Source organism: Tauraco erythrolophus, chromosome 2 (genome assembly GCF_009769465.1).
Source record: "Tauraco erythrolophus isolate bTauEry1 chromosome 2, bTauEry1.pri, whole genome shotgun sequence".
Lineage (NCBI taxonomy): Eukaryota > Metazoa > Chordata > Aves > Musophagiformes > Musophagidae > Tauraco > Tauraco erythrolophus.
Window position 1 is genome coordinate 73,083,889 of NC_141466.1, and position 21,434 is coordinate 73,105,322.

The following is a 21,434-nucleotide window of genomic DNA, read 5'->3' on the forward strand; positions in this document are numbered from 1 at the left end:
ATCTGTGTGCACATATGTGCGTATATGGACATGCACACACGTGTGTGCGCTGTGAATGCGTACACAGATGTGTGTGCACATGCATGTGTTTACACACTTGCGTGCATGTATGTATGTGTGCATGCGCATGTGTACAGTTGTGTATATACACGTGTACGAACGTGTGTATGTGTAGATGTGCGTGTGTAGGTGCCGGCATACCTGTGTGGGCGTGCACCTATAGACATGTCTGTGTGCATATGCGTGCATTTTTATGCACGTGTGTGCTTTTATGTGTGTGCTTATGTGCAGGCTGTGCAGGCTACCTGTGTAGCTATAGATGGATATGCGCACGCGCGTGTGCACAATGTGTGTGTGCATACACGTGTGCATGTGTGCGTGCCCGTACGTGGATGTGTTTGCATGCACGTGTGTAAGTGTATACGTGCGCGTACACGTGTGCGCGTACATGTGCTCCTACGTAGCTGTGTGCGTGCCCATGTGCGTGTCCCCGCGCGCTGTCCGCGAGTGGCAAGGGGCTCTTGGAAAGGGGGGGGCGTGGCCCAGAAGATGGGCGTGACCAACAAGGGGGCGTGGTCCCAGCCGGGGAGGGGCACGCGCGGCACAGCGGCCCGTTGACGGGGCGGTGTCCAACGGGCGGATGCGTTGCTAGGGAGCGGCGGGCCAATGGGCGATCGCGTTGCTGTTGCCGGGCGGCGCGGCGGGCCGGGCCCGGGCGGTGCGGGGCGATGAGCGGGCCGCGGCGGCCCGGCAGCCATGGAGATCCGCTGCGGCGGGCTGCTCTTCAGCTCCCGCTTCGACTCGGGCAACCTGGCGCACGTGGAGCAGGTGGGGCCGCCCGGGGCGGGGGGCGGCCCCGCGGCCTGGGGCACCGCGCTGCCCGCCGCCGACTACGAGTTCAACGTCTGGACGCGCCCGGACTGCGCCCACACCGAGTATGAGAACGGCAACAGGTAACGGCGCGGCGGGGACGGGGCGGCCGCGGGGTTGAGGGTCCCCCGGAGAAGGGGGTTGGCGGGGTCTCAGAGGGGGCGGCTGGTGGGGGGCGGGGAACCCAAGAAGGGGACCCGGGGGGCTGTAGGGAGGGACTGGAGGGGGAGTAGCTAGCAGGGTCAGGTGTGCCCTGGTGTGTGGGGGGGCTCACGGGGTCTGTGCCCCCCGGGGATCTGACAGGCTCTTCGCGGGGCAGGGCACCGACAGGGCCGGGCGGGGGGCTGCCCAGGGAGGGGGGCCTAGTGGGCTGAGGGTCCCCAGGTGGGGGCTGAGCTGGCGCTGCTGACCCTCCCCAGGTCCTGGTTCTACTTCAGCGTACGGGGGGGTGCTCCAGGGAAGCTGATCAAGCTGCACATCCTTAACATGAACAAGCAGAGCCGGCTGTACTCCCAGGGCATGTCCCCCTTCGTGCGGACCCTGCCCATGCGGCCCCGCTGGGAGCGCATCCGCGAGCGGCCCAGCTTCGAGGTACAGATGGGGGGCCGGGGCCGAGGGCTTCAGCTGCATTGCAGTAACGGGCAGGGAGGGACCCTGCGTTCAGCGTGGGGGCAGCTCTGGGGGCACAAACACCCCTTGCTCACTGCGCCGGGGTGACCTCTAGCCTTCTGTGGCAGGGCGGGATGGGGTGGGCGAGCAGCTGGTTTGTACGTTGGCAGCCCCGAGGGAGAGAGTGGGGGGTTAATGATAAAGCCCCTTCCCAGGGCCAAGCGATCGGGAGAGGAGGACCCAGCAGCTCCCTGCTCTGCTGGCCAGCTCAGGCTGGGGCGCGGGCTCTCACTGGGTGATTGCCCTTTGTGTGGCAGCGGCACCGTGGAACTGCTCTCAGAGCACACCTGGGGCTTCCCTTCCCCTTTGTCTGTTGTCAAAGCAGCCGGTAAACAGCTCTTCACAGTGAGGCTGAAGGAGTCAGTGCTGTCATCCCCACGAGGTCAGGAGAGTGCTGACATCCCTACGAGGGGAGCGGCACAGGCTACAGAGCAGTGGGGAGAGCCTGGGGAACCAAAGTCAGCAGGAATGAGTGCAGCAGCAGGTTGGCTCTTGCAGCCCAGTTAAGCCATTTGGGCCAAACCCAGGAGTTTACTGGTCCCGGCGTTTTCTGTCTTCAGTCTGGCAGGAGCTGCCGGGGGGAAAGAGCCGCTTGTGGGTGCTCTGGGTCCTCTGTGCACGCTGCTGTGGGGAGGCAGTGACACCCCCAGCATGCCCTTCCCTTTCACCCCACGGAACAGGGGCTAGAGGGAATACCCTATCTGCTAAGTCAGGACAAGCCAATGCTCCATTTAGCCTGTGCCAGCACCAGGGAGAGCTTTGCAGCACTTGTTAACTGCACAACATGCCAAAAAAGAGTACTGGTGGTTGAGTGTCTGACCACTGTCAGGTGGGCATGAGGACGAGAAGGAGCCCTCTGGGTTTCCCAGAGAGCTCTGCTGTAGAGCCAGGCATGTAGCGAGGCTTTGGTGTCCCTCTGAGGGCCCAAGTGCCGTGTGGCAGGGCGAGCAGCAAGCCAAAGGCTTTGTAGGAAACAGCCTGATGTTTTGGGGACCTAAGCGAGGTGGGCTGAGATCTGCTGGGAGCGCAGCTTTGATTCCCATGCGGTTAGAGAGGGTGAGCAGCTGCAGGCACCACCTGATGCATGAGGGAACCGTTGTGGTGGTGCCGGAGGGGAACCGCAGGGGCCTGCGGTGGCTGTGCTGCCTGGCCTGTGCCTGGGAGGTGGCTCTGCATGGCCTCGCCGGTGGCTCCTGGGGCTGTGCCTCCGTTCAGCCTCTGCTTTGTGTCTGTCCCAGATGGTGGAGACGCAGTTTGTGCTGTCCTTCGTGCACCGCTTCCTGGAGCACCGCGGCGCCACCACCTACTTTGCCTTCTGCTACCCCTTCTCCTACACCGAGTGCCAGGAGATGCTGGCGCAGCTGGACGGCCGCTTCCAGGAGTGCAGGCATATGTCCCCCAGCAGGTGCGCACCTCCCGGCCCTCGCCCACTTGGCTTTGCCCCCCTGCAGAACCGCGGTGCTGTCCTGCTCTGGCTGCAGCAGGGTGGAGGGGGGTCTCTGTGCCCCCCAGTAGCTGCCTGGTGCTCACTGCTCTGGGCCCCAGCTCTGCACAAGCTCCCCCCAAGCTCCAGGCATGCGTTTCCAGAGGGTCCGTCAGAGCTTTGGGCCAGAACCCCCTGGCATTCCCAAGGGCAGGTTCCCATCAGGCGGAAGAGGCTGAGGAGAGACTGTAATGGAGCTGCAGCCCTCAGTTTAAGGAGAGGGGCTTCTCAGAGGCCAAGACCTTGTTTGCTTTCCCCTCCCAGCTGTGGGAACGTCGGGGCATTGCTCTCTGGCTGCTCCCTTCCTCTCCGGCTGCTGTTGCAGAAGGAGATCTTGCCGCCAAGAGCCAGCCTTAGTGCCGGGCTCTGTGGATCGTGCTAGGAAGTTCCTCTGATCTCAACAGGAGAACTTAACGCTTGGCTGAGGGGAGGAGGACAGAGCCGGTATCCAGGTGTCTCTGGGCAGCTCTGTCCTGCAGCCCCTCCTGGCCCTAGAGGCTTTACGGGGTTATAAATACCTTTTCCTAGACAAAGGGCAAGCAATGGTTTATTGGAAGGTGTTTGGTCTTAAATTGTCACACGATGGAGAGTTCTGACAATTTTGAAGCTGGCAGCTGGTCGGGAAGGCTCTGGCAGCATATCATCATCTCTGTAGGTCAAACTCACCTGCTGACGTGAGACCCCTGTGCCCCTTGGGATTGCAGCAGGGCTGGGTTGTCCTGATCAAACCCTTCCGCAGGAGGCCCCAGCTCCCTCGGCACAGCAGGAGCCGCCGGGGGCCTGGCTGGGGCCGTCAGCTGAGGGGGGATCTCTGCACAGTGCGGGGGGATCGCCCTCCCCTCTGTGCGCAGTCGTTGCACAGAGACCCCGAGTCCCAGGCTGGAGGCCGGTCCTGCAGCAGCTCCCGGGCTGTTGGTGACCTTGCACACACCTTGCTCGGCGCTGCCTTGGCCGCGGTGGGCTCCCAAAGGACCAGGGGCTGCTGCCCCCCTGGCTGACACCCTTCTGCCAGCCAGGGTTGATTTCCCCACCTGACCGGTCCCGGTGGGATGACCTGACCGACCGACAGCCGCAGGCACCTCCACCGGCCTGGCTGTGCAGGAGCCGCTCGCCCACCGTTCCCCGCAGCTGGGGGGCCGGGCAGTGTGACCCCCAGGGCCTGGGCCCCCTCTTCCCTCCCAGTGAGCTGCTGCTTGGGATCACTCATGTTCCTCACAGACCCCGAGGGGAGGAGCAGCGAGCAGCTCGGCTGCAGGCAGCGGGAGAGGGTTTGGTGGTTCTGGTCAGGCTGGGGCTGTTTTGATCCCAGGGAGCAGAGCAAGCATGGATGCGGTGCCGGAGGAGCAGCTAGAGGCTGAGCTCAGGGCTGTAGGTGCGGAGAACATCCCCTGCCCAGCTGGGAGCCCCCTTTGCTCCTTAAGCACATCTCTGGCAGCTGCCAGGGTGCAGCTCGGTGCCCTGTCCCTCAGTCCCCGGCCCAGCAGCACGCTCAGCCAGGGCGGCAGCTGCCCCAGCCAAGCTGCTCGCTTCCCTGGACAGGGAGGCTCTGGCTGGCACATTGCCAGTGACCGGGGCGGCTGCTGAGGGTCTCTCCTTGCCCCACAGCCCCCTCGACTCAGTCTATTACCACCGGGAGCTGCTCTGCCACTCCCTGGACAAGCTGCGAGTGGATCTGCTCACTGTCACCCTCGTGCCATGGCATGTTGGAGAAGCGGGAGCCCCGGCTGGACAAGCTCTTTCCAGACACTGCCACTCCCCGGCCACGCCGCTTCGCAGGGAAGAGGGTGAGCTGCTGCGCCGGCTCTGCGGCCATGCCGGGGCCGGCGAAGGCGGACAGCGGACTGCGCGACGGTCCGTGTGTTGGGGCCCCTCATGTCTCTGACTTGAGAGTGTCGTGTCCCGGAGGGCCAGAGCATTGGACTGGGTGGAGCGTGGGGAGTAGAGAGTCCGTGAGATCCCCATCAAGGCGCAGGAATTGGGAGCCTGGCAGGAGCCCCAGCACATCTGCTCGGCACCGTGAAATGCCCCCTGGTAGCACCACACACATGTTCCTAAGAGCAAAAATTAGCGTCTCATTTCCGAGGGGTTTTGTTCTGTCCTCTTGTTGCTGCCACTGTGTTAAGCTGTGAAGAAACTGCTCGAAGTGCTGTGTTTGGGGTGTCAGCCCCTGCTGCCCTGAGGGGACCCTGCCTGCTGGGGATGGGCCCGGAGCTCCCTCTGCGGCTGCACAGAGCCAGACCGGGCGGCTGGGGGACTGCGTGCACGTCTCACGGAAAGCTCCCACCAGGAGAAGGGCCCTTCAGGAGGTGCTTCACATCGTTGTTGCAGTCAGGCTCGTTCCCCGTTCTGCGGGATTGCTCGGTCCTTCTCCCTGGGGCGCTCCCACGGCTCTGCCGCCCCTGCTCTGGTTTCTCTTGGTAGTGGGATTTCTGTCCCCTTGGCCTCACGCAGGGATAACCAGCCTTATTCCAAGCAGGACCTAGGAGAGGCACTGGGCAAAGCAGCCACCCAGAACTCCGTAGCCAGTATCTAGTTGTCTGCTCCGTGCAAAGGCCTTAGCTCCATCTCGGGCAGCGCGGTGCCTGGCTGCGGTGCAAGGGGTGCGTGTTTGGCCCCTCGATTTGGCCCCTCGGCTAAACCACGGCAGCGCCTCGGGGCAGGCAGGACCCTGCCCATCGTCCCTGTCGGTTTGCCCCCAGGTGTTCTTCCTGAGCAGCAGAGTCCACCCAGGAGAAACACCCTCCAGCTTTGTCTTCAACGGCTTCCTGGACTTCATCCTGCGGGAGGAGGACCCTCGCGCCCAGATGCTGCGGCGGATGTTCGTCTTTAAGCTCATTCCCATGCTGAACCCCGATGGGGTGGTGCGAGGCCACTATCGGTGAGCGAGCACAGGCCGCAGCTGCGGCTTCATCGGGGTCCAAGTGGGGCCGTTCTTTCCTGGTTTGGAGCCTGCTGTGCATTTCATGGTGCCTGGGAAGAATGATCCCAAGGTCCTGCACCGGTAGCAGAGGGAGCCGAGGCCCGCGGGCCCCCCTGCCACCCGCTTGGATCCACAGCGAGGGCTCGGGGCTGCAGGTGTAGGTTGTCTCCCGGATCAGGGCTTTCTAGCTTGGGCAAGAAGCGCTGCCCTGTGCCATTGAGGCGCTCGGACACTGTCCTGTCCTGTCCTCACTCTCCCTGGGTGTCAGAGCTGGGCTAGCTTCAGGGAGGAGAGAGGGAGATCGCTCGGAGCTCTGTCTCACTGAGGCGAGTGCCGCACAGGAGAGAGGTTCTGTGCTGCGCCGGGGCAAGCGGCTATGCTCGCGAGGGGATGATTTGACCAGCTGCCCCTCCGGGATGGAGCCCAACACCTCGACCGTTACGAGGGGAGGTTGGGTCCGCCTTTGCGGAACGGACGGTGGTGCTGTGCGAAGGACCTCACGTCTCCTCTGCTGTCTCTGCAGAACTGACTCCCGTGGGGTAAACCTGAACCGCCAGTATCTTAACCCTGACGCCGAGCTGCACCCTGCGGTGTATGGCGCCAAAGCTGTCCTCCTCTACCACCACGTTCACAGCCGCGTCCTGCCGGGCTCTCCCGACTGGAGGACATACGTCTCCCCGCTCAGCACCAGCTCACTAAGCACAAAATCTTCCAATCATTCCGTCTGCAGCAGCGCCCCGTCCCCGGAGTCGACTCTGTCAGAGCTGGAGAAAACCAATAACCTCCGCAACTTGCCCAGCACCTGGCGTGCCAGCACGTACCTCAGCCCTTCTCAGGAATCTCGCCTCTCGGGAGCGCCCGCCACTGATCTGGGCAGCAAGGACCGGGCTGTCTGGATCCTCCCTTCCAGCCGCCCTGCAGAGTGCAGTGAGGAGGAAGGCAGGAGGCCTCTGCCAGCACCTCTCCCTGAAACCATCCTGCCCCAGGACAGCGGGCTGGCCTACTACGTCGATCTGCACGGGCACGCCTCCAAGCGCGGCTGCTTCATGTACGGCAACAGTCTCAGTGACGAGAACGATCAGGTGAGGGCACGGGGTAGGAGTGCGGAGGGGCTGGAGGCGGCTGGGACCCTCTCACTGCTCTGCCCCCTCCCCAGCATCCCGAATGCTCCCTCCCACTGCTAGGAGAGGGGGTGGGAGCTCCCTGTCGGACGGGGCTGGTGCCCGCGGAGGGGGCGCGGGGCTGGCTGCCTTCCCCACTTTCTGCGCTTGGTGGGGTTTGCTCTCCTCCCCCTCTCCCTCTCCTCTCCCAGGCCTGTGTCCAGGACAGCAGCAGCAGGTCTCAGCGTTCCCCTGGGAGCTGCCATGGGGCGGACAGCAGAGGTGCCCCTCCTCCTAAGGGACAAGAGGGTCGGGGAGAGCTGTGCAGCTGGGATCCTTCCTCCACCTTGAGCAGGCTGTCGGGAGAGTCCAGCTGCTGCCTCTCCACTGGCAATGGGCAGGGATGGGCAGTGTCCCCTGGGCAGAGGGGACATGTGAGACGCTGGAACGGGGCTGAGCGGGCCTAGCCTCAGTGCACCCAGAGCTTGGTGCTGGTGGTGCTGGAGCGGGACAAGCAGCCAAAGGGTCCCCCAAAGTCACCCACATCCCTCCCCGTGTGTTGCAGGTGGAGAACATGCTCTTCCCAAAACTCATCTCCTTGAACTCGCCTCACTTTGACTTCACGGGCTGTAACTTCTCGGAGAAGAACATGTACGCCAGGGACAAGCGGGATGGGCAGTCGAAGGAGGGCAGTGGGCGCGTAGCCATCTACAAAGCCTTGGGGATCATCCACAGGTAGGCTAACCTCCGGCCCTGCTCTCCTCCGGCCCGCGAAGGGGTGGTCCTGCCAGACGCAGGATGTTAAGGAGAGTTGAAACCACTTCTGTGGGGGCAGCTGTGTCTCGCGGGGCTCTCCAGTGGGGTTGGAACTGGCCAAGAAGAGCATCAAGCACTCAGTGCCGGCAGAGGCCGGGACGTGGCCATGCTGGGTGCTGCTGCATTCCTGAGCTGCAAGCGTTGTTCTGCACCACAGCCCGGCTCCTTTTTACTCTTGTACCTCCTGCCCCTTCACGTCTCTCCCGCAGCTGCTCTGGCTGCTTGTGCACAGCTGTGGCAGAGCTGCTTGTGCACAGCTTTCCAGGAATTCTCCTCTTTCCCTGATGTTTATATTTGTATCGAGCTGTAATTAAAACCTGTTTAGTTGTAAGGGGCGCAGCTTCCCCAGACCTCACATGCGAGATTGCCATGTGAGATTCCAGCTTCAACCAGTCCATGATTCTAGGAGTTGAGGATGTTTGTGTGATCCGTAGCAACCCTGTGCCTCTCTCCAACATCAGATGGGATGGTTTGGGACCGTTTCTGTTGTGGTTTCTGGGAACATAAATACGGCTGAAATGATCAGACCGACAGCCCTGTCTGACCCTGTGCTGTCCTGAGGTGGCCGGTGGCAGATGCCAAGGGAAGGGTGCGAGAAGCGTGTAATGCTGCTTTGGTAGATGCCACCTTTCCCGGCAATCTGTGCTTTGAGGAAACGTGGAAGCGACGCCGGGTCTCTACCCAGCCCCGGGCTTCCCCCAGCAACCCCTGCGCCCCTTCTCCGGGGAGCAGCTGGTCTCCGCTGACCAGCTAAAGCCAGCCCTGCACTAACGAACAGGAGTTTTCTGGGCTCGGGTGGTGGGTGTAGGTTGCTCTACGGCTGTTCGCTGTGGCTGGCGGGGAACAGCCCATGGTTAATCCAATGGCGACATCCCAAAAGGTGGTGGCCGTTCAGCTGGTGCTGGGAGTGCTCTTGGTGCCGGTGCTGTGCAGCATGGGCACGTGAGAGGGATGAGGAGGGAGACTTGCTGGTTTTCTGCGGGGTTAGAATTGTCTCTGAGCACCTGGGCAGGTGCTGGCAGCGACCCTGGCCAACAGCTCCCCGTGACCCTCTTCTCCTTCACATCTCTGGAAACGTGCTCTGGCAGCGCCTGCTCAATGATATCCTGGGGACCAAGGTGAGGCAGACCGGCGCCTCGGTCCCTGGGTGGTCTTTCTTAACAACAGATGCAACATCTGCCTTTCTCCACTCATCAGGGACCACCCCCACACTCCCCCTCACCTTCTGGAGACAACCAAGAGGAGCCCCACAAGGACCTTGGCACCCTTGGGTGCTGCCCCTCGGGCCCCGTGGGCTCACACGGGTCGTGTTTCTCAGGAGACGCCCAACTCGATTATCCGCCGTTTCTGGTCATTCTCCTCCGGCAGCCCCGTGTCCAGGCTGAGCGATTCACCCCAACCCACTGCGTCCTGCGCTGGAGCCTCACCATGAGGTCTCCTGGTGCATCTGTGCCTCTCCCTGAGTACCAGAACGGGCCATTCCTGCAATCGGAAGATGCTGTCCTCAAAAACCTGCTGCTTTTCCTCGTCTCCTTTGTCCTTCAGAGCTGTCTCCAGCAGGATCCCCCTTACCGGTGCCCTGAATTAGCTGCAGTTGCTCTTCTGGGACCCGGGGCTTGTGCTCTGCTGCTCCCCTCGGGATCGGCCTCTCCACTGTTTCACAGTCACTGCAGACAAAGCTGCCGTTCGTTATCGTGTCCCTGGCTAACGAGTTCCTCCTTGTCTTGATCCACCCTTGGGTGCCCATCCAGCATCCAAACCCCTTTATTGGGAAGTTATTCCCCAACACCTTCCAGAAATCTGGCAACTCCAGGACTTTCTGGGAATAGAAGCAGCATTTAATGGATATTTCTGTCGAGACTTTTTTTTTTTCCTTATTGCTGTTGAGCACAGGTGAATTTCCAGCACCCCTCACGGTGCGGCGGAGACACACAGAGTGACGAGGAGCTGCGTGCAGGAGTTTGTCACGTATCTCAACAGCCGTTAGTGTTTTTCCCCACACTGGAGGACTCCTCCCTCCCGCCTTTGCTTGACTTCCCACTTATCTGGGTGGACTGTTCTGGAGGTGGAGTCGGTGATCCCTGAAATGGAATCGGCTCGCCAGAGCCCTGTCCCAGGGGACTCCTCCAAGCAGATCCCTGAAAAGGCAAGAAGTCCTGGGCTGTGATCCTGCTTTTTGCCTTGTTCCTGTCTCTCAGGCTGCTGAGCTCTCCTGTGGCACAGTCGCTGCGCAGGGGGTGGGTTCCTCGGCAGATCGGTGTGCGTTCCCGGCTCCCACCCAGGGAAGGTGGGCAAGTCTGGGCCCACTGGCATTGCCAGCCAGTGGGTTGGTTTGTCCGTAGCTGCCCTGGCAGCCCAGCCGTCCTGCTGGGTGGGCGCTTGGGACATGGCACTTTGTAAGTGGGTCATTGTTGTCGCTAACAGGCAAGGTCGACGTCACTGCTGTGTCATGGCTCCCAGGCACCGATCTTTTGCCGTCTCGGTTTAACAAGGCTCAGCCCCCCGTCCCTGCCTGGCCCCTCTGCCCTGGCAGCTGGGGGAGGCTGTCAATCTGTCCGTCTGTCGGTCTCCCCTCCCTCCTGGCAGGCAGCGCAGGGGGCTGGGCTGGGCTGCAGGACCCTCTGTCTCAGGAGAGGGTGACCCAGGGCCCCTTCTCCGGCACGCGGGGAAGGGCCTGGCCTCATGGCAATAGCTGGAAAGGGGGTGATCCCCTCAGCCTTCTGGGGCTGCTGGGCTGCGTTCCGTCGTGCTGCTGGTGGGGCTGTTGCGGTGCCATGGCGGTCAGTGCCACGGCAGTCAGTGCCGCAGTGGTCAGTGCCACAGCAGTCAGCCTTATGGGTGCCGAGATAGCGTCGGCACGCCGCAGCAAATGAAGGCGGGTTTCTCCATCAGCAGGCTGGGCAGCAGGCCTTCCCCTGGCAGGATACCCCTTCGCACCAGTCTCCCCACAAGGCTCCAGCTGTGCTGGTTTATTGGATTTGGTGAGTGAGCCCCCAGCTCCCCTTGCTCGTCACCCGCGCTCCTGCCATCGGTGTGCAAAGTGTCAGCACGTGCATCCTGCCCGTACGTGTTCTTGCAAACGCCTTGGCTCCACGCGTTGGCCGCACGGCACCTCCGAGCCCTCGCCTCCCTCCCCTTCTTCGCTGCTGATCTCCTGCCCCTGGTCCACCGCCTGGGGCTCGCCAGTGCAGGTCTTTGGTGTCACACCCACCGCTCCATCCTGGTGACTCCTCTTGGGGCTTTCCCCTGGTAGCGGAGAGACAGGGCGGCTCTGCGGCTCTCTTGCCCTTCCCCTGAAGTCCCGCGGTCAGTGCCGCATTGGTGGTCCAGCGTCTCATTGCCAGAAGATCGGTACAGCGTGAGGCTTTGCTGCTGGCGAGCGATGTGCCATCTGTTCTCCTGTGCCCCATGTCAATCTCTTGCCCGATCCTTAGCGGGAACGTGCCCAGGCAACTGCGGACCCTTTTAGGTTTTAGGATAACCGGAGAACAGTTGTTGGTAGCTGCTTCACCCTGAAAGGCAGTTGGGGTGTCTCAAGCAGCTGTGGGTGCCTCCAGTGTTGATTTAAGGTGAGAAGTGGGTACTTTGGCACTTCAGGAGCTCTGTGCTCAGCAACCGCTGGCTGCTCCTGCTCTTCAGCTGCTCCACGGGCAGCCCTTTGCCGTTGATTTCAGAGCCTGGTTCCCTGGGTCCCATGTCACTGGTGCCTTTCCTGTCCTCGGCACACTCTGCCTTCCACCTGACAGGCAGCTGCTGCTTTTCCCCATCTTTCTTCCCACTGCGGCAGATGAGAAAACGCAGCGCACGTGAAGCAGGTCACAGCAAGAGCTGTGGCTCGATGGCAGGAGCTGCGTCTTCTCCCCAGACTCTCCCCACAGCCCCCCTGTCCGGGGCTCGGGGCACCGAGACGCCAGCGGGCTGACCCCAGCTCTGTCATCCAAGAGGCAGCAGCCGTGCCGCTGTGCCGGGGCGGGTGCGGATCCGTCAGGTAACATGAGTTTCCTTGTGCTTCGCAGCTACACGCTGGAATGCAACTACAACACGGGGCGCTCGGTGAACAGCATCCCTGTGGCCTGTCACGACAACGGGCGGGCCAGCCCCCCGCCGCCCCCCGCCTTCCCCTCCAAATACACCGTGGAGCTGTTTGAACAGGTGAGCGGATCCCCGGCAGCGGGGCGGCGAGGTGTGCAGCCCTGCCCTGCCCTGCCCTGTGCACACGTGGGCAGCAACAAGCTCAGGGAGGTTGCCTGGGATTCGGGGCTGGGTTTTCTTTCCTTTGTTTTCCTGCCTGGAGTTGCAGAGAGCTGCTGCTCGTGCTCAAGGCCTTTCTCATGGTTGCCCCTCACCCGGGCAGGTCGGGAGGGCTTTGGCCGTGGCGGCGTTGGACATGGCAGAGTGCAACCCCTGGCCCCGGATTGTCCTCTCGGAGCACAGCTGCCTCAGCAACCTGCGCGCCTGGATGCTGAAGCACGTGCGTGGCATGAAGGGCGCAGGCGGGGGCCCGCGGAGGAGAGGAGGTGCCAGGACCCCCCCCAGGAGCTCCACGTAAGGGCCTGTCGGGTTGAGTGTTCAGGAGCTGCAGGATAACGCCAGTTAGCGATGATAAATGTACTCCAAGTGAGTTACCCTGCAGCTAACGAAGCTGAGGTTCATTTGCTTGCTTCCCCCCTTGCCGGGGCCCGTGCTCGTCCCCCGGAGTTGGAGTTGGCTTTGTGACCACGGGTGTCCCTCAGCACTGTGTGCTTGGTGGGAAGAGGGCCTGTACAGGTGAAGCTGTTTGGGCCCCACCTGCCCCTGTAACTGGGGAGCGACTATCCGCCTGCAGAGAGAACCAGTGTCAATTCTGCTTCTCGCTCTCCCCAGGCCGGGCTGGTGCCGGACGGGGATGGATTTGGGTCTAGGGGCGAGGGAGCAGGAACTCTGAGACTATGCTGCTGCACCGGGACAGCTATGCAGAGCGTGGGGGGCTGGGGGCTGCTGCTACTGGAGGACAGCCCCACATGACATGGGCTCCGTTCCTGTCCCCAGACGCTTGCCAGCTGCTGGGAAAAAGCCCAGGGCTCCAAGGGACGCGGTGTCTCGGCAGCAGCAGCTGACGCTCAGTGCCTGGGCTAGGGGGCAGAGCTGCTGGGAAGGACGGGGGGGGCCCCCTCTCCATGGAGCCATGCTGAGCCTCCTGTTTCTCGTCCCCTTCCAGCGGGCTCCCCACTTCGGCTTCCGATAACGCCCTGTCCCGCATGAGGAGCTTCAGCAATGGCACCAGCGGGAGCAGCAGCACCCAGCAGGACTCACCGCAGATCAAAGCCTCCCCCAGCATCACCTTCAGTTGCAGCGGGCCCTCGGTTCCGGCTGCTGCCAGCCAGAGTCCTCCACAGAGCAGCGCCGGTGCCCCGGTGCCGGGCAGAGGTAAGCTGGGCCGGGGGCCTCTCGTGCGCTTGATCCGGTACCTGTCGAGCTGCTGCGCGAAGCCGCAGCCCTGAGGATTGCTCTGTGCCAGCGTCACGTGTGCTTTGACATCGTGAAAGTGGTTTGTGCGTGTGGAAGAAGCGCGTGTGGAAGAAGCGCGTGTGAACCGCCGCCTCATCCCCTCAGAAGGGTCCTGGATGCCGCGCTCAGCTCTGCACTCCATCCCGAGCGGAGCGGCCCCGGCTGGGTCAGGACAGACACCGCACGGTGAGACCCGTGGCTTCTCCAGCCCGGCTTCTGCCGGGAACCGAGGAGGCTCATCCCTCTGTCCGCTGTGGGGCAGGGGCCCTGGGCTTGTGGAGAAGCCAGCACGGAAAACCTCCGCTCAACTGCCCTCGGCCTCAGCTGCTCCCAAACCGTTCCTGAGGCCTGCAGGGATACACCAAAGTGCCTTCTTCCCTCCCAGGCACCTGCTGAGCCACAGTCGATTGTGGCACGTGACTCCGGTCATGGCGTGGCAGGGGGGCAGAGCTGTAATTAGTCACTGGGGGCTTTGAACACGCGGCGAGTCTTTTCCAGTGGGGGCCAACTCGCAGCACCCCGCTGCCAAGTTGCCTACACGGCTGGGAGAAAGGCATCAGCTTACCGCTCTGCTGCCAGCACATGGTGAGCCCTGTGGCTGCACCGTGCTCTAGCAATGGTTGGAGGTGCCAAAGCAAGGCAAGGTGCTGGCTGTGCCCCCCATGCTGGCTTCCTCGGCACCGGGCAGGGGGCTCAGCGCTGTTCTGGGCCCTTCCAGAGTTTGGTGCTGCAGCGGCTGCTGGTGGGGGAATCCCTGGTGCCCCGTGCTGTTCCGCGAGCTGGACTGGGAGCCCCAGTCTGCTGTGGGTCTTTGGGCCTCAGCGAGCACCGTGCTCAGAAGCATCCCGGTGCCCAGAGAGGGGAGGTGTGCGAGCGAGGGTCCGCTTTCGGGGCGGAGGGGGCTGCCTGCGTGACTCTGGGTGTGATTCTGAAGCTGTTGTTGTGTCAAGCCTCCGTGTCCTGGGGCTGCTCTTGGGAGGGATCGCCGAGTTTCCGATGGTCACCTTGTTTCTCGTGCTCCGCCTGTTGTTTCTCGCGTCCCTTTGTCCTCCGTGTTCGCTGTCCAGCACTTTGTAGTGATCGTTTCTCATCTGCTATGAGAACATGGTGGGGAGGAAATAAAAGGTTTATGTCCTCGTGGGCACGTTGTAACGTCTGTTCCTTCTGCCATGCGTGCTTGGCCCAGCCTGGAGCCCGCGGGAGCAGCCCGCTGGCCCGGTCCCCGGCTGCCAGCCGTCAGTGAGAGCCAGGCATGTGAGCAGGAACAGACCTTGCGGGGCTGGACGGAAAGAGCCTGTCCTGAGAGGATGGATCAGCGTCATTCTGCCTCCCAAACCTGCGCTCACCGCTTGCCGGCTGCTGTGCCGGCGGGTGCTGTCTGCACAGCCTCCTCCCACAGCAAGGGGAGCTGCGACCAGCAGAGCCAAGTGCCTGGTGGGATGCTGCACCCTCGGCAGAGCCCTGGCTGCCTGGCACTGGGACGTGGCTCTTCCCGCCCTGCCCTGGCATCACCCAGCACTTGACCCTCTGTGTGCCCGCTCTAGCTGGCACACCAGGAACCCCTGCTCTGGCTGCTGGCAGCTCTTCCCGCTGGCTCAGCCAGTGGTGCTGCCACTCTCCGAGCACGAGGGCCCTGGCAGTGCCGGCACTGCCACATCAGCACAGCGAAACGCGACCTGGCGATGCTTTGACCCCGTGGCTTTGCCTTATGAGCCCCATGCTGCTGCCCTCCTGCTGGCTATCCCATCCTGGGGTGGTGCTGGGATGCTGTCACCGACTCTGCCTTCCCCAGGGAGCTGGGAAGGAAACAGGAACGCTCAGATCCTGCCTGCAGCCCTGGTGCCAACAGCCCGGTGAGACAAGGCAGTGGTTAGATGGCAAGGGAGGAAGACACCATGCCCTGGTCGTGTCCCATCCTTCCCCTTCCTGCGCGCACGCTGCTGAGATCTTTGCCCGGGTGGAAGGGGCAGGAGCCCATCCCCGCAGGTGGGACGTCGGGGTAGGGACCAGCCGTGTCCGTGGGCCAGGGGAGGCTGCTCTTTGGCCATGGCCCTGTGGGACAGCTGTCTCTGGAGATGGCCGAGTTGTGTGGTGGCTGTCATGTCCTGGCCAGGGCCGTGACGGGCATCAGAGACACATCCCCCTCCCAGCTGCTTCCTCTGACCCTTGCAGGAAGGGACCCCCTTCCCGGCGAGCTGCAGCCACAGCCCTCCGGCATGGCATGGCCCTGCCCTGCTGCCTCTCGGCTGGGCCAGCCAGCAAGCCCCAGCTGCGGCCGGGACCAGTGTCCCTGCGGACGTGATGGGAAGTTCATCCAGGCGGCCACGGCGGTGCCGCCCTCACCTATGGTCAGCAGAGCGGCAGGCGCTGCAGGTGCCATGTCTGAGGAGCCAGGAAGGGGATGGGCAGATCTCTGTGCAAGTGCAGGAGGAGAGGGCACAGCCTGTGCCTGTGTGGTGCTGCCACTGGAGCCCCTTTCCCAGCGGGCTGCTCTGTCGGGTTCTCCTCAGACACCGCGTGCTCCAGCCCCGATCCTCTCCACAGCTCCCACTCCAGCTTGTCGGCGTCAGCCGAGTGCCAGGGAGCCCACACCGGACCTGTGCTCTGCCTGTGGCCTCCTGAGTGCTGGGAAGGGGGTGGGTCTCTGCAGGACCTGCTGGTGACCCTCTCGACTGCAACTGGCTGGAGTCCATTACCGAGTTGTGCCATTTCAGTTGCGACAGATCCGAGGTTACAAGTTGTCGCTCACCGGTACCATCCGCTGTCACCCGAAAAGCCACTGCCCAGAGATTGCGCTTCTGCGCACCGCGGACCTGCCCCGGCACAGGCTGTGCCTAGCTCTGGCTCCTGCTGGCAGGGGGCTCGTTTGCCATGGCGTCCACTGTTGCTCGTGGCTCGCTCAGGCGTTTTTCGTGTTGTCCTTTCCCCAGGGGACGCTTGCCTGGTTCCAACCCTGGCAGCCACTCGCTCCGCTGGCAGGGTGGGCAGGGAACGGGAAGGGTAAAAGCAAGAAAACTCCTGGGCCGAGACAAAGGCAGTTGAATGAGGAAAGCAAAGCCACTGCAGGCGCTCCTGTGCCGCGTCGCATCGCGGGCCGGTGTTCGGCCGTCCCCGGGAAAGCCGGGCTCTGTCACAACAAACGGTGACCGGGGACAGCGAATGCCATCGCTCCTAGCGTCCCCCCTTCCCGCTCCTTCCCCAGCATTTATTGGCGAGCGGGACATCCCGTGCTCTGGGGTGTCCCTTGCTCCATGGGGTCAGCTGTCCCTGGAGATGGCTGGGTTGTGCGACGGATGTCCTGTCCTGGCTGGGGCCATGATGAGTGTCCGAGACGCGTCCCCCTCCCAGCTGCTTCCTCCCCGTGTCAGTGCTGCCGGCCCCGTGTCAGTGCTGCCCAGCCATCTCCGGTCCCAGGGCTGCTCTCTCCGGGTGCAGGGCTCTGTGTTTGCCGTTGAGCTGCCGGAGGCTTCTCTTGCCCCGTCTCGGCAGCCCGCGCAGCCCCACCGATGAAGGGCTCGCGACATCGGTTACTCCTGCTGCATGGTGCTGCCCGTCCCGGTGAGCAGCCCTGCCTGGTCCTGCCCGCCTCCCGCACCGCTGCCAAGCGCCAGCGTGGGCACGACGCCCGGCCCTTGGCCACAGCCTTGTCCTGCGGCGACTGAGCCGCGTGGCTGGTGGTGCTGCTGCTGCCGCTGGCTCCGGCTCTGGTTCCCACCAGCAGCCCCGGTCCCATGCTGAGCTGTTGAGTGCCTGCTGCGGTCCTCCCTGCCAGCTCTTTGGCAGTTGCCAACGCGGATCCTCTCGCTCTTCGGCTGTGGGGCAGCTCCGTCCTGGCTCTCCTGGATAAAAGGAGAAACAGCCGCCCCGTGGGGCAGGGGAGCTTGGAGCTTGGCTGCTGCAGCTGCGGGGGACGGTGCTGGCATGGGGGCTGTGCCAGCCCAGCTCCCTAATGCCGGCGGGGCACTGCTGCCCCGAGCACACACCAGCCTGCGCCCCAGGCGCATCGGGCCCTGATGGCCACCACAGGCTGGTGTGGCCACCAGGGTCCTGGCCTCTCCTGCCAGCACTGCACCAGCTCAGTCATGCTGCCGGCACCACCAGCGCGTGGGTGTCCATGTACCTGCTCCGTCTTGTGCCGTGCCAGGCCCCGGCCCCTCCTGTGTGCTGGCAGCGTGGGGAACATCCTGCCTGAGCAGTGCCAGTCGTGCCCATGCCCGGTCTGCCAGGGCATGGGACAGGCAGCTGCCCAGTGTGGCGCAGCTCGGTGAGGGCTCTCTGCACCAGTCCTGGCACTTCTGACCACGGCAGCACTCAGCGTTTGGCCAGGCTGTACCGATCGGCACCGCAGCAGCTCTGTATGCCCGGGGCAGGCAGCCGGTGCCACCGCCACGGCCCGCAGCCCTGCTCACCGACCCCAGCACATCCCTGGCACGGGCTGAGCTCTGTCTCGTTTGTCACACAGGGACCGTGCCAGCAGGTGCCCAGGCAGCGCCGAATACCGGCACCAGCCATGGACCACGGGAGGCCCAGCGCAGCATGGGAGAGCCAGCAGCTGCCCATGGCACAGCACTGCTGCAGGTACCGCTGGGTGCTGGCGGGGCCTGGGGTGGGGAGGGGAGCCTGGGGGGTCCCAGCACCACCCCCCCGCACCCCCACTCCAGCACTCCCTGAGCCTTGGGAGGGCAGTGCCCCATGGATCTGCCAGCCAGGCCCAGGGGATGTGGGGCTGGGGAATACCAGGGGCACACCATGCTGGGGCTGTGCTGGGAGCTGTTGGACGCCCCTCTGGGTGGTGGGCACTGCGCACCAACCGCCCAGGCTGGCAGGGGGCTGCCCAACGGGCTCAGAGATCCCCTGACTGTGGGGCTCTGCCAGGAGTTTTTGCGCCACATGCATTTTTTTGTGAGCCATGCAGACACCCCAGGGGCAGGGCTCCGGCAGCCATCAGTGCTCCGGCAGCCACAGGGGCTCCTGCGAGACCAGGGACAAACACTGCTCCCAGGCACCGACTCTCCCCTCTCCGCAGGTTTTCCCAAAGAAGCTGGATGCCAGGAGAGCCCCGGAGCAGCCTGGGTAGGTGCCAGCATCGGCCGCGGTGTGAGGCTGTGCCATGGCATGGACTCATCCCCCAGCCAGGCCAGAGTCCATGCCGACGCCAGGGCAGTGGGAGCCCTGAGCAAAGCCCCTGCTGGGCAGCGGGGCTGGTGCTGCGTGGGGTGCTGGGCAGAGGCACCCACCAGCCCCAAGGGGGGCTGCAATCCCCGCTCCCAGCAGCCGCCTCAGGAGCAGCATGTGGTTCTCCGCAGCCCTGGGGGGCACCCCCCACGCCCCAGCAGGATCCCCGTGCGGAGGAAGGGGGCAGCGACTGGCCAGAGCCCGCTGGGACTCCACACCACCAGCGCCGCAGCCCAGCGGACCGGGAAGCACAGCCAGGGCGGGCCCAGGGCCCTGCAGCCTCCGCCAGGTACAACACGGCACAGCCCTGGCACCGGGGCTGCCACGGTACCTGCTCCAGCAGGGCCTGGCACAGGGCTGGGGGGCGGCAGCACCCGTTTTGTATCCAGCCCCACCCACCCCGGCACCGGCTGAGCCCCTGACGTGCTGCAACAGGCAGAGGGACCCCAGGACCCTGCCAAGCATGGGGGGTGCAGGCGCAGCACCGGTGCCCGTGCTGTGCTGGCGGCTGACACCAGTCTCTGTCCCTACAGGGCTCCACCCAGAAGCCCCCGTGCCCCCCGGGGAGGTGCAGAGCGCCAAGGGGCTCCTCCTGTGCCAGGGCAAGGGCCTGAACCTCCAGGTACGGCCCCGCAGCGTTGGGGGACTGCGGTGTGGGCAGGGGGACCCCAGCCCTGCTCTGCCATGCCGGCAGGGCCTGGTCAGCGGCCGTGGCACTGGGGAGGGGGCTCTGGCCCCTCTGTCGCTGCCATGGCCGTGGCCCCTCTCCATCCCACTCTCCCCCACCGCAGCGCCCGGCCACAGGCCCCCCCTCGCTCAGCTCCTACCGGCAGCTCCTCTCCTTCTGCACTGAGGCCTGACTGCAGCCACCGGCACCGCTACGCCACTCGCCGGGCCCCCTGCCACCAGCCTGCACCACAGTCTGCACCTGTACGTGGCACAGGGCTGTCACACCCCCACAGCCACTGTGGGCCCCGTCCAGACCAAAGCTGCACCAGCGGAGGCGGAGAGCGGGGGCCGCGGCAGCACCAAGGGCCCTGGACCTGCTCTGCTGCTCGCCCCTCTCCGTGCCGGGCTCCGGGACTGCTGTGGCCGCCGGCTTGCCCAGTGCCAGGCTTGCACCCAGCTGTGGCCATCACCACCCGGGGTGCTGAGGCCGGCTCACGTGGCTCACCGCGGCTTGCCGCACCAACCCCGTCCCACGGTGATGGCTGGCTCCCACCCCGGGACAGCCCCGCTCCTCCCGGCGGGACCGGTAGAGGGACCCGGCGCGGGTGGGAGATGTTTTTACAACACACGGTTTTGTCTTGTATTATCGTGTTTCCGTTAAAGTTTGTTTGGAAGAAGCACAGCCTCCCGCCTCGCCACGACACCGCGGCGGGCACCGCCAGGCGAGGGGCCGCGTTCAGCCGGGCCCTGCTCCTCCGTGACCACCACCATGGCGCGGCACGACGCAGCCCTGCGGGAGGGAGTGGGTTGAGCGGTGCCGGTGCCGAGCCGGTGCCAGTGCTGGGCCGGTGCCGGTGTCGGGCCGGTGCCGGTGTCGGTGTCTCACCGCGGGTCGCTCACTCCTGCTTCTTGGGGTTGTTGACGGCCACGTAGTGGTAGAGGACGACGAGGAGGAAGAGCGACACGCCCAGCATGTTGGCGAAGATGGCGAGCTGCACATCCGTGATCATCCTGCCGAGGGACGGGCTGCCACCCCCGCCGGGACCCCCGCGCAGGACACCCCCCTCGGCAGAATCCCCGGGGCAGGACAACCCCCACTCCACCGGGACTCCCGGGGCAGGACCGCCCCCCACCCCGCTGGGACCCCCGAGCCCGACTGGGACCCGTCCCCGGGACAGGATCCCCCGAATCCCTTTCCCTTTCCAGCCTGGGTCCCCCGGGACAGGGCCCTGAGCCCGCCCCCGACGGGACCCTCGGGGGCTGGGGGACCCCCCCCGGGCCTCGCCTGGTCCCCCACCCCCCGGTAGCCCCAGAAGAACCCCCGGGCAGGGCCGCGCCCCCCGCGCGGGGCACACCCCGGACCACGCCCGCGGCGCCCCCCCCCCCGCCGTGCTCACGCGCTGCCGGTCCCGCCGCTGCCACGGACACGTCTCCCTGCGCCGCGCGCGACTTCCGGGCGAGGGCACCGCGCGACTTCCGGGGCGGGGCGGGGGCGCCGTGGCAACGGGACGGGGCCTCGGGAGCGCGGCCCGGCTGGGGAGGTGACGTCACGCCCGCCTCAGGCTCCGCGGTGAAGTCACGGCCTGGTCATGGCCCCGCGGTGACATCACGGCTGCGGGGCCCCGGCCGGACCGTCGCCTCAAGGCTCTCCTCGCACGCGCGCGCAGTGACATCACAGCCCCAGGCTGCAGTGACGTCACAGCCCCTGGCCCCCAGACCCTCAGTGACGTCGCGGCCTGGCTCACCCCGAGGCCCCGGGCAGGGGCGGAGTTGGGCGGGGGGCGGGCCCTGCCCGGCCCTGGGGAACGGCCCCCCCGGCTGTGCGCCCCCGCCCCGCGGCCCCCCCGCCCCCGGCCCCGCCAGCGGCCCCGTCGCCACGGGACCCCCGCCCCCCCGGCCGTCGCCGTCTCCATACAAGGCCGGGCGCGGGAAAGGGCGCGGGGTTGGGGGCGGGGCTCCCGCAGGGGGCGGGGCCGGGGGCGGGGCAGCCCCGGAGCGGCCGCGGCTAATTATAGATTGTGGCTGCGGGATGGGGCCGCGCCGGGGCCGGGGGGGGTCCTGCCCCGCCCCCGCCCCCACCCCGCGGAGTGCCCGTGCCCTGTACCCACCAGCGCTGCCCGCAGCCCCTGCCCGGCCCCCCCCGGCCCCCGAGAGCACAGGCGGCGGTGGCACCATCCCCCCGGGGCCACCCGGGCTGGGTCCCCAACCCCTCGGCCCCCTCCTCACCCCATCCCCCTCCCCTCCC

The 21,434-nt window shown here is 65.0% G+C and overlaps 2 protein-coding genes across 3 annotated transcripts; one reads left to right on the plus strand and one right to left on the minus strand.

Annotated features, from left to right (window-relative positions):
• Positions 1-756: 756 nt before the first annotated feature.
• On the plus strand, positions 757-19,380 carry AGBL5 (AGBL carboxypeptidase 5). Its single transcript, XM_086625820.1, is given in 13 exon segments — positions 757-953; positions 1,290-1,461; positions 2,778-2,944; positions 4,628-4,709; positions 4,711-4,806; positions 5,722-5,900; positions 6,466-7,024; positions 7,608-7,777; positions 11,875-12,010; positions 12,213-12,403; positions 13,056-13,264; positions 19,054-19,142; positions 19,312-19,380. Coding segments are annotated over 13 exon segments (2,316 nt in total).
• Positions 19,381-19,940: 560 nt separating this feature from the next.
• On the minus strand, positions 19,941-20,644 carry OST4 (oligosaccharyltransferase complex subunit 4, non-catalytic). Of its 2 annotated transcripts, XM_086631466.1 has the most exons (3): positions 20,587-20,644; positions 20,076-20,200; positions 19,941-19,979 (listed from the first exon to the last, which is right to left on the minus strand). In XM_086631466.1, the coding sequence occupies exon 2, from the start codon at positions 20,197-20,199 to the stop codon at positions 20,086-20,088; it is 114 nt and encodes a 37-aa protein (XP_086487592.1). In that variant the 5' UTR covers position 20,200; positions 20,587-20,644; the 3' UTR covers positions 19,941-19,979; positions 20,076-20,085. The 2 variants fall into 2 exon arrangements, with proteins under 2 accessions (XP_086487592.1, XP_086487591.1); XM_086631465.1 differs by lacking the exon at positions 19,941-19,979 and having other exon boundaries at positions 20,041-20,200.
• Between the last annotated feature and the right edge of the window lie 790 nt (positions 20,645-21,434).